Source organism: Equus caballus, chromosome 15 (assembly GCF_041296265.1).
Source record: "Equus caballus isolate H_3958 breed thoroughbred chromosome 15, TB-T2T, whole genome shotgun sequence".
Taxonomy (NCBI): domain Eukaryota; kingdom Metazoa; phylum Chordata; class Mammalia; order Perissodactyla; family Equidae; genus Equus; species Equus caballus.
In genome coordinates, this window is record NC_091698.1 from 23,888,130 (window position 1) to 23,915,189 (window position 27,060).

At 46.9% G+C, this 27,060-nt stretch overlaps 3 protein-coding genes and 1 long non-coding RNA gene across 14 annotated transcripts in view; 2 read left to right on the forward strand and 2 right to left on the reverse strand.

The window, feature by feature from the left end:
- Positions 1-2,600, forward strand: part of TBC1D8 (TBC1 domain family member 8) — a 112,754-nt gene extending 110,154 nt beyond the window's left edge. For all 3 annotated transcript variants that reach the window (XM_023618542.2, XM_023618541.2, XM_023618543.2), the window contains one exon: positions 1,508-2,600. In XM_023618542.2, coding sequence (XP_023474310.1) covers positions 1,508-1,969 — 462 coding nt within the window. In that variant the 3' untranslated portion in view covers positions 1,970-2,600. The remainder of the gene's footprint in view (positions 1-1,507) is intronic.
- Positions 2,601-3,390: 790 nt separating this feature from the next.
- RPL31 (ribosomal protein L31) lies at positions 3,391-9,718 on the reverse strand. Its single transcript, XM_001489469.7, has 5 exons — positions 9,472-9,718; positions 8,956-9,062; positions 5,298-5,423; positions 3,779-3,891; positions 3,391-3,455 (listed from the first exon to the last, which is right to left on the reverse strand). Exons 2-5 carry the CDS (start codon positions 9,060-9,062, stop codon positions 3,424-3,426), a joined length of 378 nt encoding a protein of 125 aa, XP_001489519.1. The 5' UTR covers positions 9,472-9,718; the 3' UTR covers positions 3,391-3,423.
- A 5,857-nt stretch (positions 9,719-15,575) lies between these two features.
- Positions 15,576-27,060, reverse strand: part of NPAS2 (neuronal PAS domain protein 2) — a 159,139-nt gene continuing 147,654 nt past the window's right edge. For 2 of the 9 annotated variants that reach the window (XM_023618548.2, XM_070236080.1), the window contains exons 17-21: positions 23,873-24,070; positions 21,952-22,139; positions 21,569-21,635; positions 18,857-19,034; positions 15,576-16,988 (exon numbers count right to left, since the gene is read on the reverse strand). In XM_023618548.2, the coding sequence (XP_023474316.1) occupies positions 16,960-16,988; positions 18,857-19,034; positions 21,569-21,635; positions 21,952-22,139; positions 23,873-24,070 (660 nt within the window). In that variant the 3' untranslated portion in view covers positions 15,576-16,959. Of the gene's footprint in view, positions 16,989-18,836; positions 19,035-21,542; positions 21,636-21,951; positions 22,140-23,872; positions 24,071-27,060 lie in introns of all 9 variants that reach the window. The other 7 variants (XM_005599789.4, XM_070236078.1, XM_023618546.2 and 4 more) reach the window with 5 other exon arrangements.
- On the forward strand, positions 16,393-18,089 carry LOC138917811 (uncharacterized). The gene is made up of 3 exons (XR_011426282.1): positions 16,393-16,532; positions 17,408-17,552; positions 17,718-18,089. It is a non-coding gene; the product is annotated as an uncharacterized lncRNA (long non-coding RNA).

Sequence of the window (27,060 nt, forward strand, 5' to 3'; positions counted from 1 at the left end):
ATCCATGTACATGGAATGTCTTTCCATCTCCTTATGTCGTCATCCAATTCTCTCAGAAAGGCCTTGTAATTTTCATTATATAGGTCCTTCACTTCCTTAGTTAAATTTACCCCAAGGTATTTTATTCTTTTTGTTGCGATTGTGAATGGTATTGGGATGTACACATTTCTTAACAGTTGCTGTATAGACAAACAGCACACTTCCAAGCGTTTGCTGAAATTCCCTGGAGACTGTTAATAGCGTTTTCAGAGTGGAAGAGCAGACTACCTTTTTTAATATTCTGCTTCAGAAAGTACCATGTGGCTTTCTCAAACAACTAAGCACAGTCATCCCCCTCATCCGCAGGGGATGCTCCAAGACCCCCAGTGGATGCCTGAAACCATGCATAGTACTGAACTCTGTACGGTCATGTGCTGCGTAGTGATGTTTCCCTCAATAATGGACCAGGTATATGACGACGGTCCCAAAAATTAGTACCATATAGCCTAGGTGTGTAGTAGGCCATACCATCTAGGTTTTCTAAGTCCACTCTGTGATGTGTGCACGATGATGAAACTGTCTAACGATGCATTTCTCAGAACATATGCCTGTGGTTAAGTGACACATGACGATACATACTATGTCTTTTCCTATACATACATACCTATGATAAAGTTTAATGTATGAATTAGGCACACTAAGAGATGAACAACTAATAATAAAATAGAAGAATAACATACTGTAGTAAGTTACTGCAGATCTTAGCAACCTCAGCATCTTTTCTTAAGTTGAGAACTTTCACGTTTTCACTTAAAGGCAGCACTTATGGCTTCTCTTTGGCATATCCGAATTGCCAGCATCACTCTTGTGCTTTGGGGCCATTAAGTAAAATAAGAGTTACTTGAACACAAGCACTGTGATATGCCTACAGTCAAGCTGATAACCGAGAGGGCTACTAAGTGACTAGCGGTTGGGTAGTGTATACAGCGTAGATATGCTGGACTAAGGGATGATTCAGCTTCGAGGCAGGATGGAGCAGGACAGCTTGAGATTTCATCATGCCACTCAGAATGGTGTGCAATTTAAAACGTAGGAATTATCTCTGGAATTTTCTTTTCTTTTGTTTTTAAAGATTGGCACCTGAGCAAACAACTGTTGCCAATCTTTTTTTTTTTTCTGCTTCTCCCCAAATCCCCCCAGTACATAGTTGTATATTTTAATTGTGGGTCCTTCTAGTTTTGGCACGTGGGACGCTGCCTCAGCATGGCCTGACGAGTGGTGCCATGTCTGTGCCCAGGATCTGAACCAGGGAAACCCTGGGCCGCCTTAGCGGAGCGTGCAAACTTAACCACTCGGCCATGGGGCTGGCCCCTGGAATTTTCCATTTAATATTTTTGGACTGTGGTTGACCGAGTACTGAAACCACAGAAAATGAACTGTGGATAAGGGGGACTACTATAATTTTTAAAAATACGTTAGACTTCCATCCTGGTTATGCTGCTATATAGACTTTTTTTTTTCATTCCAGAGAGAATTTATCCAGTTCTGTAAAACTTTGTACAGTATGTTCCATGAAGATCCAGAAGAAAATGATCTGTATCAAGCCATCGCTACAGTAACCACTCTGCTGCTGCAGATCGGGGAAGTGGGGCAGAGAAGTGGCAGCTCAGGAAGTGGCTCCCAGGAATGTGGGGAGGAGCTGCAGGCTTCAGCTCCTTCCCCTGAGCAGGACTCCGTTTTTGCTGACACCAACACTGGGAAGATTCCCCAGGACTCCCAGGGATTTCCTGAGGGGGCAGAAGGGGACTGGACTATCTCCCTTGAACATATCTTAGCATCACTTCTGACTGAACAGTCATTAGTAAACTTTTTTGAAAAACCACTGGACATTAAATCCAAACTTGAAAATGCCAAGATCAATCAATATAGTCTCAAAACCTTGGAAATGAACCGCCAATCTCAGCCTGAACTCAAGCTGAGCAGCCTGTAGCAAGACAGCGGCTTGCTGTGGAGACAAGTCTGCCATACCAAAGCAGGGGCCAGTTTTGTGAGCTGTCAGCCTATAACACCAGATTCCAGTCTGATTCGTTGAGTATACTTCAGAAACTGGGCATCTGGATAAGCCAGCTGACGGTCACTGTGGTTAGGGGAATGGATGCAACCCTCAAGCATTTCTATTTATTCCAGAGAATTAGCAGGTGGATAGGCAGTGCCACAGGGTATCCATATGTCAATTCCCTCGATGCTGTGACTTGCAATTTCACGTCTATGATTAGCTGAAATGGACACTTATGCTGTGATGCTGGTCTGATTCTGTTCTCAGAACACAAGAGTCCAATGTGTCATACTAACCCAGAGACAAGCTAAGCCCAAGCTCTCATTTTTCACTTGGATAATGGGAGAGGTCAAGAATCAAGTTCCCTTTCAAGATCTAAGAGCCACTGTCTGTGCAATTGTATTTGGCTTTTTTTGCACTAATTTTGTTTCAATGCTGGTAATTGAAACCGTTTTAATATATTTGGTTGTATTCACTCTGTGTCCTTCCAAAAATGTTGTGTACAAACCATGCTTTCAATGTTGGCCTCCAAGTTTTTTAATAAGAAGTTTTTGTATTGACTTGGTCCTTGTTTATACCTTATCCTTATTTCAGTGTCTAAGGTCTGGACGGTGCCAGTGACTGGCTAAGCTGGAGATGTCTCCACGTCCCCCGTCAACAGTGCAATATGCTGTAGGTGGCCCACACGCCCGCTGTGGCTGTGCACCATCACCAGCAGGGCTTCAGAAAGGGAATCTCTTTATGGCAGCATTTAACAAGGGTCAGAAGCTTAAACACTGATGAAATAGAATCCCTGTGACACCTTGTTTTCAGGCCGAATTTAACATATTTTTGTGACTGTAACTTTAAGAAACTTTGTTTTTGAACTTTAGCTCCATGTAAATCTGGACTAGAGATGCCTCCTGGAGCCATTACAAATAAATGAGCTAAATTATGAAGTGTTAAGCATAATCTGGTTACCCTATCAAAAAATCAATAATTTTACAAGACTATTCTGTACCTTTTCACAAGTATAGTCAATACAGATGCCGGCAGGAGCTTAAAGACATGCTGCCAAACACATTTCCTTAACCCTCATAGGCGTATCGATCGCATCATTTTAGTTTGTTAAAGCACATCAACATCATACCTCCAACGTCCTACCTCCCTAGAGTTCTCAAGCCAGGCTTACTTAAAAAAAAAATCACCCTAAAAACCCTGCTTAGGTCCTGTCCAAATATTCAGAAACCCCAGGGGCTGGGGATAAGAGCACAGAGGAATCAGTATTTAGGAAAAGGTCTCCAAATGATCTGATAATTGGAAACTGCTTTATAACATACAAGCGTGCAACCAGCGAAGGAAAACCGAAACACGGAGGCGGTTTTATAACTTTATTTGACAATCAGCAGTTAGTTCTCATCCACGTTGACTGTCTGTAGATCTGTAAAAGAAGTGACAGCCAGTCAGCCTCCAGCCCCACACACTTTATACTCCAAAACCTTTTCTTGAAGGGTTTAGGCAAGCAGTAGGATTCCATGTGACCTTTTTACAACCCAGATACAGACTTGTTTTGTGTCCTTTTGCATTCTTCCACACCTTGACAATTAAACAAGGTCTGCTGATTATACCTGTTCCTTACATTCCTACTGGATAAATGCCAGGCATACAGGTGCACACTAAGTATTTGCTGAACACATAAATTCAGGCTATAACAGGGCTAAGGTGGTTTCTCTAAACAGCTTTGTGGGACGGAGTAAAACTTACTTTTGAAAGTGGTGACAGGTACGTAGGTAACCAACGTATAGAGTTTGTTTGGTGAATCTTCATCCTCATTACGTTTTCTGGACAACCGCACACGGATACGGTATGGGACATTCCTGATAAAAATATAAATGTGCTGCTCGAGCCAATGCCACCTGCTCTTCTCTCACATCCTGTCCTCACTTCTTAACATGCTTCTAGTGCTCTGTCCTTTGCTCTAATTGGACCAGCCAGCTAGTACTAGATGTGTTTATCAGTTCCCTAGAAAATAAACACCTACAAGCGGGCATTAAATGCTGTTGTCTCACGATGCATACCTGTCTTAGTAGGCAGCCACCACCAACCTTCAACCTATGCATTCAATCCCATGCAGAAATGTGGGCCCAAACACGCTAGGTCCTTCCCCCTCTACCAACATACAAATCTTGGTTATGAGATTTGTCTGTTAAATTTAAGTCTGGAGAAACACTGAAAACTCTGCAGGCTATATTGAAAATGTAAGACTATTAAATGTTCTGTTTCTCTACCTATGCAGATAACACTCTGATCCTATCCCATCCAACCTCTCAGCAGCTTTATAGATGACGGCATGGCCTCCTTTTATCTATCTCAGGACTTGAGGCACTCTGAAACTTAGGACTTCTCTTGGCTCATGTGACACCACTCCTCCCTTACTATCTCAAGGGAGCTCGTCGGCAGCTCCTTTATTACACACATCTCTACCACAACCCTAAATGCTGGCTCACTGCAGGGCTGAATCTCAAGTCTCTCTATGTCATCCCCTCTAACCCCAACACTGAAATACCACCCAGACACAGGCAGCCTCATACAATCACCTAGTTCATGCCAGTACCACCCCGCGTAGCTGGTCCCACTTCCACTCTGGCACCTTACATCATCCTCCACAGAAAAAACTATCCTCCTGCTTATAAACTACAAAAGGGTTCTCATCCTTGGCACTACTGACGTTTGGGATGGATGATTCTTTGCTATGGTGGGCTGCCTTGTGTATTGTAGGATGCTTAGCAGCATCCTTGGCCTGTAGTGACCCCCAGTAATGACAATCTAAAATGCCCCCTAGGAAAGGTGAGTAAAATTGCTTCTGGCTGGAAACCACTGCTCCAGTGTTTCTCATTATGTCTGAGCTAAGTCCAAAGTTCACCGTGACCAGATTCCACATAATGCGTCCCCTGCCTAACTCTCCATCCTCATTCACTGTCCTCACTTACTCTACTCCATCTTCATAACCCCTGTCCCCAGATCACAGCAAGTTTGTTCTCTCTGTGCAACGCTCTTACCCAACCCTCACACTGCTGGCTCCTTTATCATTTGGGTCTCAGTTCACATACCACATTGAAAGGGCTTCCCTGCTGATGCTACCCCTCCTTTGACTCTGCCACATTTTTCTTTTTAAATACTTTCATGTGCATTAGCTAAATTACTAAACTTAGAAAGACTATGCAGAGTGAGTTGGTTAAGCTGGTGTAATTGTAAAAGTGCATAACATAGGTAAATTTAGCACCTTATTCCTTTGGCCCAGACAGCTTTGTTGAGCCTGGTGTCAATTCGCACATCTGGAGTTCCCATCTCCTTCATGGCAAATTTCCGGATCTCTTTGAGTGCCCGAGGGGCACGTTTCTTGAAGCCCCTGAGATTCAAATTGAGTAAATAAATGAGAACAAAATTAAACGAAATACATAACACAGCCAGTCCTATTTTCACAAAACAAATCTAAACCAAACCCTGAACAAGGCAGGACCAATCCTTTTTTCCACCAGTGTGTTGTGCCCAGTATAATACTTGGGACAGAGAAAATATATAATCCATTTTCAATGATGTAGGACAAAAGCTCTGTGTATGATCCTTAGGAGATGCTAATATACACACTGGTCAACTCTTTCCTGACAAAAGAAACAAAAACACCCCCAGGCTCTAATAAAACCACCAGCCAAAGAGAATGTAATAAAAGAACGGTGTTAGAATATGCCTAAACATCAAGTATACAACACTTAAGGTTCATTAACTTGGTCTACACTTAAAGAACAGGGAACTGAAATGTACAGATCTCTCCAGAAGTATGAGGAGGATAACAGTAATTCTCTGGAGCTCTCACTATGAGCCAGGCATTGTCATTAACTCATGTGTGTTCCAACTCCCATTGTTCAGATGAGGGTACATAAATTCATTTGAATTTCATGCTTTCAGTTAATAAAGATGATGAAAAAGGAAAACTTTACTACTGCTGAAATGGTCAAGCATTTGGATATGTGAAGGCCATTCCAAGTGGGGCAAAGACCAAACAGGTATCGCAGCACCCCAAGACCGTGAACTTCGGAGAAGGGGCCATGGCACCTCTGTAACCCCCATGCACAGTGCCTGGCACATGGTGGGTGCTCCATACTTTTGTTAGATCAAGTGAACTCTGAAATCCGATCAAAGCAACACACAGAGCGTGCTAGGGTGACATAACTCTGCTCTAAACCCTTCAGTGACCTCACATGGCTTACAAGATCTGTCTCCCCACCCCCTCCACCTCACTCTGCCTCTTCTCTTACCTTATCTCCCCTGCTCCCTTTGCTCTGCCCTCACCAGCCTCCTTGCTATTTCTAAAACCCTATTAAGCAAGCTCATTTCATTCACTTAAATACTTAACCATCTAGAAAAAAGGACACTAGAAATAACAGTAGTACATCTAACAGACATAATGCCCTGTTCTTTACGTAGCTTATGTAAATGACACATTGAGTACATCAGATGGTATTGAGTACTACACAAAAAAATAAACCAAGGAAAAGAGGGAGCATTAGGGAAGGGGATTGGAGGTTTAAATAAGATGGCCAGAGACACTGGAGTGAAGATCTGAAGACGACAAGGGCAGTCATTTAGTTCTCTCAGAAAAGCATTCAGACAGAGAAAAAAAGTAAAAATAAAGCAAAAAGCTACCCTGAATCAGGTACATGCCTGGTATGATTAAGAAAATAAGTGGCCAGCTCATGTGGGATGATAGCAAGAACTCTGGCTTCTCATCTGAGTAAGACAGGAGGCCAATGAAGACTTTGAGAATAGATCAGGTGGTGTTTGGGGCTGGGAGAGGGAACCAGGAGCGACAGCTGCTAACTAACCATTCAAGGGAGAGAACGTTTGTGGGACCAGCGCAACCGGTCAGACCATGGAAGGCAGAGCCAAGAGGACATGCGCCATCACTCACGACTGCAACAGGGAAGGTGACCAGAAACGGGAAGGTTGGGGGTGGAGATGTATGCCACGAATTCAGTTTGGGGCCCTGCAAAGTTTGTGATGCCTATTTAAACACGCAAGTAGAGATGTTGACAGCAGTTGGATATTTGCAGTCCTAAGACTAGCTGCTATTACCAAGCACAGACAGAAGAGGGACTGAGTCCTGGGGCTCCTCAATATGAAGAGGAAGCTTGTGAGGAGGAACTAGCAAAGTAGAAGGAGTAGCTAGAGAAGCAAGAAGAAAAACACACGACCGGACCCTTTGGAAGTAATACAAATACAGCATTTTCACATAAGAATGAACTCTCAATTGTTGATCAAGTAAGGACTGAAAAATAATGAAAGGATTCAGTGTCATCTAAGTCTTCGCTAGAGGCTTTTGTAACAAAGCACAAAATGCCCGAAAACCTCGTCCACCTGCAATGGCTCACACCCACACTTTTCAAATGTCATCATCTGTGTGGCCTTTAAAACAGCACCCCTTTCAACCAGTGACTTACGTTCCACTTAGCACTCACCATTTTACATCTAAATCCTTGCTGTCTAACTCCCCGTAAGTAAACTAGTAAAGCAGGATCTTTGGTTCTCTGCCCTTATTTGCAGAGCCAAGAACAATACCTAATAACAGGTACTTGATATGCTCCCAAAACGAATGTGCGCACGCACCAAATAAACAGGCGGGAAGGGAATGTGGTTCCCCACAAGCAGCATTAACGCACAAAAAAGGCACGGGCGTTTTGACCCAGAAGCCACCTCAGAGACCCAAAATAAGACAATGCGCGTGATGCTCCTTAGCTCACACATGTCAACACTGGGCAGGGAACATAGCGCAAAAATGCCAGGCCCGATGCGGACGCTGGAGCATATTTAAATCCCCGGCAAAGATTAGTTCTCCTGAGATGACTGCACAGTCAAGTGCAAGAAATCCTGTTCCATGGATTGGTGCCTGCATAGAATATTACCCTGTAACATTGTGCTATTAAAGGTACTCCAAATAACAGTATTCAAGAGATCTGGTCTCCACTATCAGCAATAAGCACCATGTGCAAAAACGGAGAAAACCTCACTAAGCTCAAGAACTAAACACCAAATGCAGAGGAAAACAACAAGCACCAGAACATTCAAAACACTTCCTGCGGGGCAGCCCCACGGCTGAGTGATTAAGTTCGTGCGCTCCCCTTGGCAGGCCCGGGTTTCCAGGTTCGGATCCTGGGCGCTGACACGACACCGCCCATCGGGCCATTCTGAGGCGGCGTCCCACATCCCACAGTTGGAAGGACTCACAACTAAAAATACACAACTATGTACCGGGGGGCTTTGGGGAGAAAAAGGAAAAATAAAATCTTTTAAAAAAACAAAACCCTTCCTGACGTTCTTGTGTATCACAAACCCACAACACTCCTGGGTCCTCACCACAAGCACTGCCCTCCACTGATACAATCTTTCTCGTCTCTCTGGCAGTTTCATGTTATTACGACTCAACCAACACTAATCACCAACCAACACTAACTACAACCAACACCAACACAGAGCTGTGCGTCAGAGAACGAAAGTAACCCTGTAAAGTGCTCACCTCTTGGGCCGGTACAGCTTTATCCGAGTCTAGAAACATTAAAGTTTGCTTTCCGTCGCATACAAATCTTTCACCCTTTAGGCCGCCAGGGATTGATTCACTTACAAAGGCTGAGGAGGATGCTTTTCTCATCACCAAGTTTTCCCAAAGTGGCTCTCCCAGAACCTGCATCACGCAACCTCACGTCTCCAGTCACTAACCTCCGAGCACCACCCTTTAAACTCTATAAACCTGAAACAGGCTCCACGGCATAGACTGGAGCTTCTGAAGAAGAAATGCATGACTTCTGCACCACCCGGCCTCTAATCGACTGAGCAGGCCTCCGAGAGCCCCCGACCCGCGCGGCATCGGCCGCCTGCAGGGTACTCACACGCCATGGATGCGCTTGTGGATGTTGATGGTGTATTCTCTGGTCACCACCTCGTTGATGGCAGAGCGGCCCTTCTTCTTCTCGCCACCCTTCTTAGCGGGAGCCATCTAAACGCAGGCGACAAGCAGGCTCAGAGCAGAATGGGACAACCACAGGCTAAGTCCCCCCAACAGGGCCCGGCCTCACGCTGCCGCCCTCGGCGCGATTCCGGGTACCGAGGGTCCGGCCAGACCCCTGAAGCCCAGGCCTGTGCAAAAGCAAGCCGGCCGCCCGCGGTCCAGACACCGGCGCTCCTGAAATGCCCCCGCCCCGGAAACCCCTGCGGCCCCGGTTCCCCTAAGCCTGGCCATTCTCCTTCTCGAGCTATGGGAACCCTTAAACACAGCGCGGATTGCCGTCTCCCTGCAACGCGGAGCCCCGGGCCCGCTCAGGAGAAAGGCCGCTGTCCCGGCCAGCACAATCCCGGCCGAGGATGGAGCCAGATTCCCGAAGCCGAGACGAACCACCCATACTCACCCTGCCGGGCCCAGGCTGGAAAGGAAGAGCGCGGGGTATTGTGGGAGAGGCAAAGCCGGGTCGCAACTACAGCTTCCGGGTCGCCTGGCGGCAGGTGGGAGGTGTGGCTGGGCAGAGAGAACGGCGAGGCTGTGACGTAAGCGGCGCGCGCCGAGGGAAAGGCGTGTGTCGGCGGCCCGCCTGGGCGGCGGCTGGACTAGTGCGTTTTCTGCGCCCGGCTTCCCGCAGCCGAGTTCCCTCCTGCTCTGCGCGAATGAGGCGCGCTCCAGTCTAAGTCTTCAGAGGAAACCAAAACCCAGGCCCACGGTTGGATGAGAGCAGAGCTGGGAAGAGAAGACGTTCTTGTCTTCTTGTCTCATTCACTCACTGATTCGACGGCGGCCCCAGAGATGCCTAAGACACAGCTGCCGCCCTGGAGGTGCTCACGTCCAGCAGGGCACACTCAGGATCGGGAGTCGTTACCGTCCTGGACGGTGGGGCCACCGGAGGGTCGTGCCCGGCCTGATGCATGGCTGGGTCAAGGGTGCAGAAAGCAGGGAGGCTTGTGCTGGTTCTGGAAGGACGGGCAGGAGATAGCTAGGCAGAGGGGTGGTAGAGTGTGCAGCACAGGACAGGTCTGAAGCAGTAGGCTTTCCAGACTCCAGGCTGAGAGACGAGATCGTCTGTGGGGCCTTTCTCAAGAGATTGTTATAGGTAGTGAGTCGTTGGAAGGCTTTCAGGAGGCTGTGCCATGATCAGATTTGTTTTAGGATTAATTTGGTTACACTGTGAAGAATAGATTGGAGTAGGGGGCAAGATGGTAGCAAGGACACCGGTAGAAGGAAAGTATTTACACAATATATACAAAAGAGGAGGGTGTGAACCAAGGCAGTTGCAGTGGGATTGGAAAGTAGCAGACTGATTTTATAGGTATGAAGAAGTAAAGTCAAGAGGACTTCTAGGGAGAAGACCAGTGTAGACACTACATTTAAGAGGCGGGGGGGGGGGGGGGGGGGGGGGGGGGCGGTAGAGGCTGCAGGAGATCAGTAGTGTCATTAGAGCAGCAGGAAAAGACTTAGTTGAAAATATTGTCTTATAAGTCAAAAGAAGGGCATAGTGATCAACAGGTTCTAAATGCTACAGGGTTGAAGTAAGGCAAAAACTGAGATGTACCCACTGCTTGCTTCAACAGGAGGTTATTAGTGATTTTAGCAGGTTTCACTACTTGCTAAGCAAGTGGGGAGGGGAGAGGAGGCAGATGACTACAGGATAGGATGTGAATATGGGGATGGGCTGCTCTCCACCTGTCCTGTCCCTTGGGGCATAAAGGCTGGAAGAAGACATACTGAGGGAGGGGAAGAAAAGGCGGGGGAGCTGGGGAAGCAGTAGACAGTCAGGTTGGAAAGGTGGCTCAGATAAGATGTGAGAGATGACAGGGAGCTCTGAGGAGGTACCCAGAAGGGATCATTCTAGAGCTTCCCAGAGGCTTAGGAACCGAGTGTCACCAGTCTAGGGATTCTAAGAGAGTCATTTGGATCCGTAAATCCATGCCTTCCTTATTCTTGATGAACTCTAATAATATAACCCAAACAAGTAAGACATACAATAAGAACTGTTTGGTTTGAAGGATTGAAAATCATTAGCCTGCCTGGGGCCCTTGCATGTTTCAGTCCAGCCCTACAGGTTCTTCTAGCTTCTTCCCTGCCAAGCCCCAGGGGCCAGGCCAGTCACTGCCAGCCTCCCAGAGACCAAAACCACTAAACTGAACTTCATGTGCTTTGTAACTCTCCAGTGTTTTGCAGCTCTGCTACTCACCCACGTCTTTTTACTTTTAGTGATTACCAGAGAATCCTTAGAATGAAACAAGATCTGAATGCTTCCCTTTGGGGGCAGCAAGGAAGAAGTGGAGAGACTGCATTCCAGTCCTAAGCAGTCTGGGGGGGAGAGCAGCAAAGCTAAGGCACTGCAGGGGGTCCTCCTCTGCAGCCTTGTGCTGGGCTAAGCTCTAGGAAGCTCCAATGGAACTTACCAAGAAGAGCCACTGAAAGATTTTTATAGGAAAGGGGTGTGGTTGTGAAGAAGGTGCTAGAGGAAGACGTGTCCAGTAGTAGTATGTGGGTGGACTGGAACCTGGGGGTCAACTGGGAGGCTGTGATCTGGCCAAAATGGGGCTTCTGGCTTAGGGGGCAAATAGTGGGGACAGAGAGGAGAGGACTAGCACAGGAGGTGTTTTGAAATTAGTCGACAGTTTATAACTCACTTTATATGAAATGTCAATTTAGGAGAAAGTCTTAGTGGTTGATGGAATCACATTAGAAATGTAGAGTGAAATTCTATAGAAAATATATAGAAGAAATCAATGTGATTTTGTGACCTTAAAAGAAATATGTGTTTTCAGCTCTGTCACAACGAAATGGTCCAATAACAGCCACAGAAGCAGCACTCCTGCCCAACACTAACTCATTCTCACCCGCTCACCCCAGGCACCCAGATTTTAATCTCTAATGCTTTTTTTTTTAACTGAAAGGAATCACGTCTCTTTGGAGTTGATTCCATGACTTGAGGCAGAAAAAAAATCAGGATGGATTTTGATTCTGTTGTTTCCAGAAAGAAATCCAGAGTCTGATTTCTGATAGGCAATGCTGAAAAGATAAAGGAGCCAGTGAAGCGAGATCCCACTTGACAAGTTGTGTGAATCTGAGCAAAAAATAAAATGACAATGGTTAATTTAAAGAGCTGAGTTTATGAAAGCTTACGAGTTCATGACTTAATGCTAAAATGAAATATAAAAAAGGGTTGCTGTAATTGAAAAAGGAGTCAACATAGTAGATATGCCTAATGGTCATTGTTTTTAATAAGTGGGAAAGTATTACTACATATGGGCATCTTGTTTCTTTGTCAAGCTTGTGTCTGTTAATAAAGTGTAGACATGGACTAGTTTCTATCTGAGGGAGTGAAGGAGTGAAATGACACTTGTGAGGGAGCCAAACACTCCTGGGAGAAGCAGGGGCTGCACAGGGAAGGAAGAAGGGGTCCAGCAGCTCGTTTGCCCTGGTGCCCACATGCTGTGACCATGAATGAGTGTCCACAAGTGCAGTCCTAGCTGATAAATTAGCCCAACTTCCCTAAAAGAAATGGTAACTATCCCCTCCTCTCTGGGCTGCCTGATGAAAGATGTGGGACTTTGACCTAGAAGAGGGGACTCTCATGCCCGCAGCTCATGTGTGAGTTGACTTAGACTATGTAACCAAGTTCCGTGTCCCCAGGCCAAACCCTCAAGTCGACAACCCTGGACCTTCAGCCTCTGCTCATCAGAAATTACGTTCTTTTTTGGAGAGGGGGCGGATATGGTAAGATCCTTAAACCTAGGGAGGTGTAAGGTTTTTATTTAGTGAGTTATTGAAACCCTAGAATGGAATGTAAGAACCAGAACACTGAGAAGGTGAAAGAATGAGTATGGATTAAAATACAAAACCGTTAAACTCGTGATATTCACATCCTTCCAACCAGTTTTGATGTAAAGATACTATATTTTGTGGGTCGTTTTTGCTTTTAAGATGTCTTAGAACTTTTAAGGGATCTTTATCAGACTTGAGATTTTAATTAAATCCTTACAAATGTTTCTAGTTGTAATCTACTTTTTTCATAACTGGGGAAATTTATTTTTGTAAATTCCTAAATATTGACTCTTGTTTAAGTAGTAATGTGATTACTAAGGGAAATGATCACTTAATGGTTAAAAGTATGCTAACTGAAAAATTTATAAGATTAATAAATTGGATATTAAATGAATTACAGTTAGTGGTGACTATATTTCTGTGTACAAAATGTCCCCTGCTAGACGTGATTTTCCAGCACAGGATAAAGATTTTCAGCGTGTGTAGATGGGCGGGTCATGGCTACAATGAAAGAGACGGAGATGTTAGGAGGGGCAGACATTTTAAAGGAAATTGAGTCACATACTGAGTTAAATTGAATACCTTTTAAGTGCATATAAAGTGGTCACCCAACATTTGAGGCTCCATTTTAAAGCACGCATTAATGAAAGGAATGTGCCGAAGGGTTACCCTGCTTCCCCCCGTAATTGGACGTTGGCTGGTTAGGCAACGATCCTAAAGGAGATTTGCTTTTTTTTGTTTCTAATGAGCTTTTTTCTCCAGGAAAATAAAGCTGTTTCACAGATACTATAAGGCTATATATTTCGGCTATTTAAGCAGCTGCGTTGGGGAAGGCCCGGTGGTGCAGTGGTTAAGTTCATGCTCTGCTTTGGCAGCTCGGGGTTCGCAGGTTCAGATCTTGGAAGTGGATCTAGCATTGCTCAGTCAAGCCACGCCGTGGCAGTGTCCCACATAAAATAAAGGGGGGAAAAAAGCAAATAATCCGCTGCCTTATGCTTATAGAAGTATGCTGCTGTGTGTATGGCACATATGTAAAGTGTGGAGTTCAAATGTGTCTGTTCAAAAAGCCACATATGGCATTTCTCTGGAGGGTCCAAATTAGTCATTTCTCTGGGTTATTAATGGCTGACTTTAATACCTTTAGGCTTCACATAAAGTGAAGAGAGAAATTGAAGAAATTTTTACCCAACACCCAAATTTTACCAGATAATTTAGGCAAGAATGCAAAATGTCATGGCTTAGAATGATCTGATAGTTGACCAGTTCACCCTGTTGCCTGTATAAACAAACATTTTTAATTAACTGAACTTTAGTTGCTAGTAGAGACAGAAGATACATTTTAGTTGGGTTAGTTTAAAATAACACTTGGTGTATTCCAGAGTTCACATTTCAGCCACTTCTCATGAGCTGAGACTTTATAGTTTTCCAAGTAGAAAGGTCATGTTTTTTCTGGAAATAGGACAGGGTTGCAAAACAGCCTTTTAATGAGCAAAATTAAATGAATCAAAAGCTTACGGATTAAACTTCCCCTGATGATATGTGGGTTTAAGGAACTATTATACAACAAGAGTTTTCTCAGTTTATCGAGATTTTGAACATGTGTAGGATTGAAGCAATGCTAAATTAAATTAGTAGCCTGGCATACTCGACCCTCATCTAATGGCTTCCAGCTAGAAAATTCTAGGACAAAAAATATGCTGTTTCCATGAAAAATCTTGTTCTACTTAGAAGCAAGAATTCTGACAGCCAATTAAAACACAAATTCTTTTACGGAAAACTCAGATCTGTAAAACTTCAAATTTACAAAACAGTTTAATTACAAAATAGTTAATCCAGTTTTACACAGATTTTTTGTTTTAAAAAGAGGGTTCTTTTCTGGTGGCCTTTGTTTAAAGAGTAAATGTTCCTAGTGCATGCAAAATATTTACTTACCTTTTTTTAGGAATACAGCAATTGTGTGAATAATAAAACTTTTCGATGTATTTATATGGCAGCCTCTCATGCCATCCCAAACTGATCCTAGTCATGGAACTGAAAAGAGCTCTCATTCTACAGAGGAGCAGGTGAAAGCACAGAGCTAGAATGATGGAGCGAGGAAAGGAACTTAGTTTTCTTGGGCCAACGCTTTTGGAAAGGCCTGGGCTGAGCACCACCCTCTCTGATTCTCAATCACAGTGTGCCCGGGCCCCCTCTCATTCACGTGATGAAGCCTCCTGGGAAGCGGGTATGTCTGTAGCTGGCAGAAGCCTCCCAGAAGCTGCTGCTGTGTCCTCCTGTCAACATGACACGTGTGCGTCTCACACACAGACACACAAACCCTGCATGCATCACTGATCTCTAAGGATTGGCAGTTAGTGCCCATGCACTCTAGCCCAGGTGAGTCTAAGTATGGGCTCCAAATGCTGTGGTCATCTCCACAGATGACCGACGTCCATAAGCCTGAGATGTTTCCAGGAACTTTTTCTGTTTGTTTTTGCTGTCATTTCTACAACAAACCATTGTTTTTTCTGGCACAACCTTTGCTATAAAGATCGGGGACCTGACAGGCTGAAACACATGTGGCTCAAACACCTCACGCCATTACCCAGCTCATTCACTGCTTGCTTCCACCTGTTCCCTATCTTTGAATGTCCTTAGAAATGTCTTGAAATTAAAAAAATATATATGTTTACTGATGAAAAGATGTGTGCATGCATACATAACAAGGGACAGAAACTGCCTCCAGAGGAAATTGTACAAATCTGTTAATTTATTACAAAATGTCCACTCACAGAAAAACACAAGAAAACTTTTATACTTTTATATTTGGGAAAGGAACTGGTATCTCAGATACAAAATAATTTACACATAATCCATACAATTTTATTTTATATAGAAATAGGTCATTATTACAACAGCTGTACAGTTCACTACACTTTGTCTTATAATTACATAAAATCTTTTCTTTAGAAACATCTCAACATAACAAAACATACAAAAAAAGCAAAGTGCATTTTGAAAAGGAGAATCCAATCCTCGGTCTCATCGTGAAAGATATGTAGAAAGATGCAGCATTCTCCCTCAAAGGCCAGCACGTGGTGGGTCCCTTGGGGACCTGGAGCTCCGCAGGCCGCCTGGCGTGTGGAACTCACCCTTCATAGTCCTAGAGTTGCCAGCACAATTCCGGAACATCAGCTGTGTGATTGTGCTTTGCTCTGAGTCCGCCTTTGTAGTTGCAATCGACGAAGTAAACAGGAAATAGTCCAGTGTTACATTTAGGGGAAAAAATAATCACCAGCCGTGTGGGGGGGGGGGCGAGCGTGGTTCCACGAGGGTTCAGGCTGGAGGGTGTGGGTCTGCAGCCTGGTTAATAACGACCGGCGTGGCTATCTATTGGTGGGCTGTTTTTGTTACTGTGGTCTCCAAACGAAGTCAGGAGGCCTTATTACTTTTAAAAACTGAAAGTGCCTAAGCAATCTCCTCTGTGCAGCTGTGCAAATTAAAACAAAACCACCATTTAAAAATAATGAAAAATAATCTCTTTATTCTCTCTCTCCAAACAGATCTCTGACCCAGTGCTTCTCAAACGCAAAGGAAAGAGGATCAGGAGAGTGAAGCCCGGCTAGCAAGGGTGGACGGGCCACAGCCAGTGAGAGTGACCTGTGCGCCCTGGGGAGGATGCGGTGAGCTGCTCTGTTGGCTAAGGTAAACTGAGTAACGACGCTGTCGTGGGTACTCGGTTCCCGCCCAAGTATGGCTGTAGAGTGCGCCCGAGAAGTGCGGAGGCAGGGGAAGCCCACCAGTCTTGCTGTCATTTCCCACGTGCCAGCCGCGCACTCCAGAGATGGCTACCATCCAGGAGTTCTGAAATGTATGCAGTGTGCACAAAAGCCAAGGGTTTAGTTTAAACTCCTCTCCCCAACTCCCGTGACCAACCCCCCGTCATCCATTGGTTAAAGCTGATTGTGACCCAACTGAGGTGCCAGGGCACTACCGGGGTGGCTGCTGGAGGCCTGAGGACTCGGACAGGCTGCTGACCCTTCGGGGAGGGCGTGAGGGCTGGGGCTGCGGGGCATAGCCCAGGGGCCCTGGCTGTTGCGAGTAGGTGGAGAGAAGCAGCGAGTCCTGCTGCTCACTGTGCAAAGAGCTTGGCGCCTGTACCTGGAAAGAAAAGAGAAAGGGCTCCAGAGGTGGTTCTGTGATTCAGCTCCTCTGCTGAATTGCTGGGGCGTGTGCACATGTGGTCAGCCTACAGGACTCCTCGATGGCTCGGGGCCTTGTGGTGAGGGCTTGGGCAGGACCTTGTGTGGGAGGGGAGGGTGGGTAGAGAGGAAAGGAACCTGAGGCTCTGCCAGGTGGGTGTGAATTGAAGCCAAGCTCTCTGCCAGCACCAGGGTTCCTTCCTGCCCGGTGGGCCTGGGGCGAGGGTGTGGGGAGTGGTTTCCTGAACACATGCCCATGACCTACATGTAGCCTGTATGTTGTTGGATGTTGGAAGCTGAGACCACGTGCAGATAATCAACAGGGCAGAATCCAGACACAGATAGTCTGCACACTTTCACTGTGGTCCCCGATTCCAGGACTACTTCCAAACACTGCCGGCTGCCAGCATCTACTAGGAAACATCCTAATTTGAAGCTCAGAACCTTCAAGTGGGCAAACCCTAACTCTGGAACCTTCCATCCTAGCTCTCACTCTTCCTGTCCATGAAGTCTCCCCCTCCAGGTAACCCAGTCCCCCGGGTTTGCAGAGCTGCCCAGGCACGCCCGCCCTCCGCTCGTGCTCAGGCTGTCTCTTTTGCTGGAACACTGTTCCTTCACCTCCACTCATTCACGCTTTGGGCAGTTCCCACACGTCTGACTCTGAGTCCCCCTCCCCCCTCCTCCTCAGAGGCCTCCCCGCCACAGGGCTCTCTGTGATCTGCCCTCTCCCCACACTGCACTACGAGTCCAGTGAGGGCAGTGAGAAGCCCTGCGAGCTCTCTGCACCCTTCGCCCTGCGTCACCTGGAACATGTGCCTGCAAACACGTCTGCTGTTACGCTGAAGAAGTATATGGGAGGCCTCAACTCTCCCCAGCCTCTCCCTGCCTTCTCAGTTCCTCAGTTCCCATCCTAAACCACTTCTGTGTTCAACAAGCTGACGAGAAACGCAGAGCCAGCGTCCTGAGTTGACTCCCCCTGTGCCGGCGGTCAGGGAGATTGGAAAAGTACAGCACAGGTGGCTTAGCAGCTTTGGAATTAAATTACATTCTAGACCTTCAAGGATGACTCTTTTCTTCTCTATCCTGCTGTCCTCAAAATGTCTGTGTCACCGCACACTCTTCTGTGGCTTTCAAGGTGCCCGAGCAGGGCAGGCCGGGTGAAGGGAAAGCCAAGCCTGCCTTGGGTGGGGGCTAGAGGCCAGGGAGGAGTCCCCACGGGACAGGGCAGAGCCGGGGCAGGAAGGGGCGCCCGGGCTCGTGTGGGAGAGAAGGCCAGAGCTGAGCAGACGCTTCTGTCCCCTCTGAATACCCCAACCACTGGCGCTCACCCTCCCTCCTTCCAGGGTACTTGGCACTTGCTTGAAGTAAGTAGTGACCACATGTAAACGTGCCCCACATTTTCCTGGAAAGCTCTAATTTCATGAAACATTATCGCATGCATTAAGGAAGTTTAATGAGTCCTTAACTAAACATGATTTAATTTTATATTTGTATAAGACTTTGTGTATAAACACACTAACAAGTCTGACAAACAGAGTAATCAGTGTCTGATTTTTGCTCTAAAAATAAGGATACCATAATAAAAATTACTTTTGGAAAGTGGACCTTTATAGCTCGTACCCACATGAGGCCTAACAGCTAACTCTAAATTTCTCATACTATATAAACGTGGACTTGGAGCATTATGAACTTTATAAACTATAAAGATCCCTACAAGTCTGTCTGGGGCTTAGTTTGGTGCTGAGGACTAGGACCACCTTGGAAGCAAGGGAGGAAAGGGCGGTCAGGCCTGGGCTACGGGGCTCACCCTGTCTCCCCAGCGCCCACCTGCAGGAAGTGCTGTGGCGGCTGCTGCTGGGCCTGTGCGGGCTGCAGGGGCGGCGGCTGGGAGGTGGGGAAGCTGGGGTGAAGCACTGCGGGTCCCATCAGCAGGACGGGAGTTGAGGCGCTGCTGCTGGTGGTGTGCCCGTCTGGACTTTGAAACACGGCCTGGCTCTGTGCATACCTGGTGGTTTCACATGGGAGGGAGAAACACACCTTTAAGAAAGAGGAGTTGGATGACACCAACAGCACAGCAACCAAGGGGAAAAGAGATAGATTGGACTTCATCAAAGTTACAGACTTTTGCGCATTACTCCATAGAGTGAAAAGGCAACCCATGGGAAGTGTTTGCAAATCATACATCTAGTAAGGGATTGGTATCCAGAATTTAAAAAGAATTCCTACAGCTCAACTACAACAACAAAACAACAAACAACCCAGTTAAGAAATGGGCAAAGGGCTTGAGTAGACAAAAGGATACAAATAGCCAAGAAGCACATGAAAAGATGCTCAACATCACTAGTCGTTAGGGAAATGCAAGTCAAAATCAAAATGAGATACCATTTCACAGCCATTACAATAGCTCTTATGAAAAAACCCAGAAAATAGCAAGTGTTGGTGAGGATGTGGAGAAGGTGGAACCCTCACGCACTGTTACTGGGAATGTAAAATGTAGCTGCTGTGGAAAACAGCATGGTGAGTCCTCAAAAAATTAACCATAGAATTACCATAGGATCCAGCAATTCCACTTCTGGGTATTCACTCAAAAGAAGTGAAAGCAGGGACTCAAACATGTTCAGAGCAGCATTATTCACAACAGCCAACAACCCAAGTGTCTACTGATGGATGAAGGGATAAACAAGATGTGGTCTATACACACAATGGAATATTATTCAGCCTTAAAAAGGAAGGAAATTCTGACACACACTACAACATGGATGAACACTGAGGGCAGTATGTTGAGTGAAATAAGCCAGTCATAAAGGACACGTATTGTATGATTCCACTTAGATGAGGTATCTAGAGTAGTCCAATTCAGAGAGACAGAAAGTCGAATGGTGGTTGCCAGGGGCTGGGAGTGGAGGGGATGAGGAGTTAGTGTTTAATGGGTACAGAGCGTCTGTTTGGGAAGATGAAGAAGTTGTGGAAGTGGATGGTGGTAATGGTTGCAAAACAATGTGAATGTACTTAATGCCACTGAACTGTACACTTAAAACTAGTTAAAAATGCCAATTTTATATAATATATTCTACCACAATAAGAAGAAAAAAAAAAAAGAAAGAGGTGTTGATGGTAATGGGCCATTACCAAGGGGCAGAGGAGGGCCATTTAAGAAAGCTCTGGAGGAGTGTAGACTAGGAACAGATGTTTAAAGACACTAATGAGAAGTGCACTTTGCATTATATTTTAGAAATGTTATTTCTCTATATGGGGTCATTTGTAACAGGCATTAGGGGTTCCAAACTTCCCCTGAAGAGGCCTCCGTGTGTGTGGGAGGCAGATTCTGACACACCCTAGAAGATGGAGTGTGAGGTCATGTCTGGTAGAGACGGTAGGGGAAATGGGGAGAATATAAATTATTGGGTTGACCCAAAGTGGCAGTTAGAGTTCCCAGAGGAAAGAATTTCTGTTTTTGCCTAGTTCACTGCATTTTAAGCTGTCCAGAAAGCGATGTAACAAGATTTTTTGTTTCCACTTATTTGGATCACAGGAGAAGGAAAGAACAGGCAAAATCCAAAACCCAGACCCAACCCCCGGCCTAGCTGAGAGCATGGGCCGCGAATTTAGAGGAGGTTTCCCTCAGCACACATTCCCCACGTGCCTGCCATGGGGTTCTGATCGGGACAAAATGCAGTGAGGGAGGTCCGGGCCCCGGACCTGCAGACATGCGCAGGAAGCATCCGCTGCTATGTTGTTATTGGCTGAAGGAGGACAGGGGAGCAAGGACTTCCAGGGGACGGTCCCAGGGGATGGCTGGAGACCTCTGTACAGGGCAGCCAGGCCTAATTAGCTAGCAGTGTCTCAGTGAACTTCGGACACCAATGAAACCAGTGTTTGTACACAAAGACGTCTGCGAGATGGCTCTGTTGCTGCCTCATTTCAAAGGGCTACAAGCTGTTTTCCATGGCTTTTCATGTTTTTACTTCTCTGTCTCCAGTAACCTTTGTCCCTGTTCATTAAACAGCTGAGCAAAGCTGCTTCTGGTCCTGGGGCTGCAAGTGGAGAAGAGACTGGGGAAAGGAGAGGGTAGGAGGTGTCGGGGAGGGGGGCGGGCCTCACAGCTGTGGGGTCACAGCCCCGTGGACAGCGCCGGGACCAGGGAGCAGGCGAGCTCAAAGCGCCCTGTGAATCTGCAGTGGGCACCTGCTTCCGCGGTCAGCTGGAGCCTCGGGGGTGCCTGGGATGGGGACATGGCAGCACGGACCTGGGCTATAACCTAGGCTGAGGCGTTCAGACAAGCTAGAGAGAGAACTAATTGTTTCAGGTCGCGTTCTAGGCCTGGAACGTTGACCCAAAGGTCCGTCTGCTTCAGCGGGAAATGGAAGAAAAGCTAAGGGGAGGAGTCCTTTCAGAGGGGTGGGCACACTTCGGCCCTGCCCTTAGTGTGAGACTCGGAGGGAGCACTGCCGGTCCGGGCAGATGAAAACCCTGCCAGCCTGAGGCCACCCTCCCTCCGCCTGGGGCCACCTACTTGACCTGCCGTCCAGTCCTGCTGACCTCTGAGGGCTGCCTCGCTTCACAGGACCCAGGCATCATGGGCTGGATGGGCTGGCTCAGCAACAGCCTTGGAGCAGAGGGAGAGATCAACGGGAAGCTTTGATGAGCACCCAAACCGTTGGCCCACTGGCCAGGGGTAGCAGCAAGGGCCCCCCTCTGGCCGACCCCACGGTGCCTGCTCTGCTCTCAGATGCTGAGTGCAGCAGGCCATTATCTCCGGCTGTCAAGACCCTGGCCCTCTTGCAGGTTCATCCGCTGAGAGAAACTGCCGAGGCTTTACTCCTGACTGTCTGAAAGCTGCCTCTGTCTACCTCAGAAAGGAGGGCAGCCGGGAATCGTGCAAACCTGCCCCAGTCATCGTGTAAACAAGGACGGTCTCGTACCGGAGCTGCCGATCGTGGCTGAAGTCCGGGCTGGGCTGGCACTGGCTGGTGTCCCTGGAGACCGGGGCAGGGGTGGTCAGGCCCAGGGGTGTCGGGAGCACAGCTGCGGCGCTGCTGAACTGGGGCGTCAGGCTCACCGAGCGCCCGCTTCCTTGCATCAGTGGCGAGCTTCTCATTGGCTTCGGGCCCTGGAGCATCATTTTAGCAAGAAAGGTGAAATTTAGACTCAACTCAGGTGTCATCTCTCCAGGAAGCCTCCCCAGAACCTCTTTCTTCTACCTGCCTTGGCCTTTCCTCTACCTGAGGATCCTCTGACTACTTACTGAATTATTCTGGTCTTGTGACTGTCTTCCCCATTGGACTGTAAGCACCTCAAGAATTCTTTGAAAGCCCTGGGCCTAGGACAGTGCCAGGCTCTCAGCAGGCAAGTAACAAATGTGCCTCGAACTGAACTACCTCTGCTTCACAAATTCCACTCCAGACATGTCGACCTCCTTGCTGTTTTTCTGACTCACCAGGCCTACTCCTGCCTCAGGGCCTTTGCACTTGCTAGTCCCTCTAATTGCAGTGCTCCTCCCCAGATATAGATAGGGCTCATTCTCTCACCCCCTCAGGTCTTTGCTCAGTACTGTCTTGTCAGCGAGGCCTTCTCTGGACCCCTGTTGACAACTCTAACCCATCCCCTCCCTCACCAGTGTCCCACACTGAGATTTGTCACATTGTGATTTTCACTCATTTGTCTGTCCCCACCTGCATCAGAGGTTCTGTTCTTCCTTTCTCTTTTGTTCACTGCCATCCCCTGGTGCTAGAATCTAGTCCTGGCATGCAGTGAGTGCCCGTTAAATACTCGTGGAGTAAAATCACAAATGAGCAAGGGAGTGGGCTTGGTTGGGCTTTGGGTTTTCCACTGTTTCAGTGACTGTCCATTTGTATGATGGCAGCACTGTGTTTTAATTCTCAGAGCTCTTACAAAAGCTTTTACTGTTACATAGTGTAAATCCTCCTTCAGTTTTGTTCTTTTCCAAAATTTCCTTGGCCATTCTCACCCGTTAATTTTTCTGTTGACTTTTAAAACCAAAATTTAAAGTAAAACCCTTACACATGGGTGAAGAGAGACTCACGCATGTACTCCTCCACATTTAACTGCACAGTATTTGTTTACGCTCCTGGAGCCCCCGCTAGACCAGACGCCCCTCAGGGTCAAGGACAGCTCGCCTTCCTCTTTGCTCCCCTGGGGGCTGGTGAACAACAGAGCCCAGCAGATGGTCACTGAAGCCACGATTACGCGTGTGAACATAAGAAGCTTGAGGCGAGCCTGTACCCCTCCTTCCAATCTCTGATCTTCCGGAAGCCGGGCTCAGCACTTCTTAACGCCTTTCGATTCAAGTGCCGTGTACTGACTGGTGACCCTGTCAGACTGCAGGCTCACAGGTGGCTTGTAGTAAGTAGTAATGGCTGCGAGGGAAGGGAATCTGGGGGGCCGGAGGAGCAGGGTGGCCCTGGGGGAGGGGACAGTGAGCAGAAGTGGGTGATCTGTATTCTCACACTGATAATGGCTAAAACCAGGAGTGGGTGATGGGGACTGAAGACACACGTGTGGGGACATAGGGCCGTCAGTGTGAGTGGCTGGCATGTCCGTATCCACCTCCACCTCAGTTCAGGATCAAAGCTGAGAGTTCCCTTCAAGGTATTTTAATATATTAATAAAACACAGAAGGAAACCAAGGCAACTTGGGGTTTCGAAGTGACTTAAAACAAACAAAAAAAGGAAAAATCCCACCACCATCATCTAGCCCTGGTCACAGAGGAGGTCACATAGAGTGGGTCACAGTAGGTTTCCAGTTGGCAGAGACGGCAGGAATCCAGTAGGTCCTGGTCTGCCCTGGTGGCAAGGGCTGGGTCTGGAGACGGGCACGTTTACCTGGGTTGATCTCACACTCGAGTCTCTGAGCAGGTGCTGGTTTGTGACCTGGGCAGGGGCGACCTGCCCTGGAAGCGGAGGGCTGGCCACGAGCTGGGGCTGGGCCCCTGGGGCCGACCTCTGCTGGAGCTGCTGCTGAGCCTCGGGGCGCTGGGCACTGCTGAAGCTCAGGGAGACAGCTGGCTGCTGCAAGAACATCTGGAAGCAGAAGAGGAATGCCTTTAAGGCTGGGGTCATGGGTGCCCGCCAGGTCTGCACCTTCTTTGGGTTCCCTGTCCTCTGTTAGGAGGTCAGCTTTTTTGCTCTCTCTGACCTGCTTGGGCGGAGTTCGTTCATTCATTCCAGCTGAGCGCTGCGATGCCACAAGCAGTGCAAAGTGACAGAGCAAGGGGTTCGGAGAGACACTGACCCCGCCTTCAAGGTGACAGTCTAGTGATGGAGGCCTAACAGTGTGGAGGACCCAGGTGGTCTCTAGATAACTTGGTGTGCTTGTAAAGAGTCTAGGTGGGCTTGTCAGTTCCTTAGTAGAAGGGAGGGATATCCTGTGAATAAAATGAATGATGCAGTAATGGTGGCAGAGGGTTGGCTAACCGGTGGTGTGGGCCGCATCGTCCTGGCAGTAGGACCAGGCCCTGTGCCTGCCCTTGAAGCTCTGACCAGTGACCAGGGTCTGTACTCATACTGCGGCTGGGCATCTTCAACCCAGTGCTCCCAGCTAAGATGGCGAATCTGCTCCCACTAATTAGGCGACCCTGCGTTCCCAGGAAGGCAAATGCGTGCAGAGATGACGACAGAACATCAAGTCCGCGCCTTTAGAATTCTGCGCAAGGATAAGTTTTATCTTCACGATAATCTCTGTGCATTTCATCATCTAAGATGTCTCAAACATTTAAAAGACTGTGAAAAATTAGCCTGGTAATCTTAATTTGAAAGGTTTAAGAGAATTTGATCAAGTTTGTAAAGAGTGTATAAGTGTTTATGAAACCTTGATCATTTATAAGTTTAGTATATTTGACTTAAAATAATTGCTTAAGTGCTTAGAAAGATTTTACTGCTTAGATTTATAAGTCTGCCTTGTTAGGCATTGAAATGTTTGAAAGATTTAGATATATTAAATTTGTAAATTAATGGCATTCATAGATAATGTTGATTATTTACAATTTGTTAAATTTATAAACTAATTGAATATAAATAAAAACTAGTAAAAACACTGCTATTTTTAGACCAAATTAACAGATCTGTAAATAAAATGTAATCTGTAAATTGACCCTAAAGACTTAAGAAAAACAACTTTAATAATTTTAATAATAATTTACACCTAAGACCTGTAAGGGGCTCTTCCAACAGTTAGAGCTCCTCCTGGGCATTCAGCACTGACATTGTCCCTCTCAGATTCTCGACGAGCCGGGTTCCACGCCATTTTAGGGTTCTTCATGAGGACGGCTTTCTTCTTCCGGCACCCGGAGTTCTAACCCAGTTCCTGTACTCAGTGCAGCAGCACCTCATGCCCCAGTGCAGAACCGCCATTCTGATCTGCCGAGTGGCAGGGTGGTTCTGGAAGGTGATGTGGAGCCAGGCCAGGCAGACACCTGGTGGAGCGATCCAGGGTCAGTTAGCTGGAGCGTCTGGCTCGTAGGGGAGTGGAGCCATGTCCCAGAGCCCTGAGGTTGGCGGGTCCCCATCTAGTGCCCTTCCCACCACACCACTCCGTCTCCCTACTTTCCAGGCACGCCCCCACGCCTTCCAGAGAAGCCTGCACTTTTGCATGAGGGCTCTTGGTCGCTTGAGAAGTTACGAAGAATTTCCTGGGTATCCATCATCCCAGGCTCAGTGCCCGTTCAGCACAGATTCAGTCTGAGGATTCGTACTTCACGCAGTCCCAGCTCCCGGTTATCACACGGCTTGTTTGCAGCACGTATGGTAACCTACACTTCACCACTTCGGCAAAAACTCAATACTCAGACTAAAAAACATACTTCTAGTAGGATACAATTTACCTTCTGATTAGAGTTCAAATAACTGCAACCTTTATTTATGACAGGCAGCATAATCTAGCTCCAATCAGACATTCCTTAGTTCAAATTCCAACCCCACCATAGACTAGTGGTATGTCCTTGGGCCATTTTGATAACTTTTCAAAGCCTTAGTTACCTCATTGATGAAACAGGGACATTCACAGCACATGCCTCATAAAGGAGTAAATGAGATTTATGCTGAGATATAGTAAATGCTCAATAAATGTTAGATAATAACAATAACACTTAAAATGAGAAAAAGGAGCTTTTTGTTCCTTTGCCTCTTTGGGCATATAAAAACTCGCTGAGAAATGAATAAATGGAATAAATAAATGATGAATAAACAAATAAATGAGGTTTTTGCTCAAAGAAGGGCAAACTGTTTCTGCTTGTGTTATGTCAGAGTCTGCTTGGTCTGCTATTCTGTCCCACTGACGTACGCTCTCTCAGGGTAGAATGCTGTCCTGTTTATCTCCGCACCCCCACAGTGCCTAACCAAATGCCTGTACGTAACGGGGTCTGCCAGATAGATGGATGGGAGGATGGATGGATGAATGGGTGGGTGGGTGTATGGATGGGAGAAAGGAGGGAGGGAGGGAAGGAAGGAAGGAAAGGAAGGGAAGGAAGGAAGGAAGACATTTACCATTGCTACAGGTGTCCTTCTAGGAATTTCTTTGAGTAGCCAGCAGAGGGCGCGCATGCCCTCAAAAAGAAAGCAAGAGGCAGCCTTCCCTGGACTACAGAGAGCGACAGAGCCTCTTGCAGAGCAGCTCTACCAGTAGCGCCTTCATGACTCCACTTAGGTGCAAACACCAACACCCTAGCCAACCTCTTGCTCATAACTCGATTTTTAAAAAATATTTTAAAAATCTTATTTAGCAAGCATCACAGGCACACAGAGACTCAATGCAAGCTCTAAGCCAATGAAGTAAAGTAGGAAAGTTCACTGAAGTTCGGATCAAGGACTTTGTCGGAGGAAACCCTGGTTTTGCCGTCGTGCACATCCATGTCTGATTTATCGACAATAAAGTGGAATTTTACGGCTTAAGAAGATGACTTCTAAAAAGGGCTCGGGGTCAATTTTATAGAAAGCATGAGAAAAATCATTCCTTAATTCAAGTGGAAAAAGTTATCAGAGGGAAAAAACAGTTCTAATTTTCAAGAACAAACCAA

Excerpts from the sequence above, each read along its gene's own strand:
- RPL31 (XM_001489469.7), bottom strand. The coding sequence starts at position 9,062 with ATGGCTCCCGCTAAGAAGGGTGGCGAGAAGAAGAAGGGCCGCTCTGCC. Across the intron at positions 3,892-5,297 it reads GTCTGGGCCAAAGGAATAAG|GAATGTCCCATACCGTATCC; the intron begins GTGCTAAATTTA and ends TATTTTTATCAG. Across the intron at positions 3,456-3,778 it reads ACCTGTCACCACTTTCAAAA|ATCTACAGACAGTCAACGTG; the intron begins GTAAGTTTTACT and ends CTTCTTTTACAG.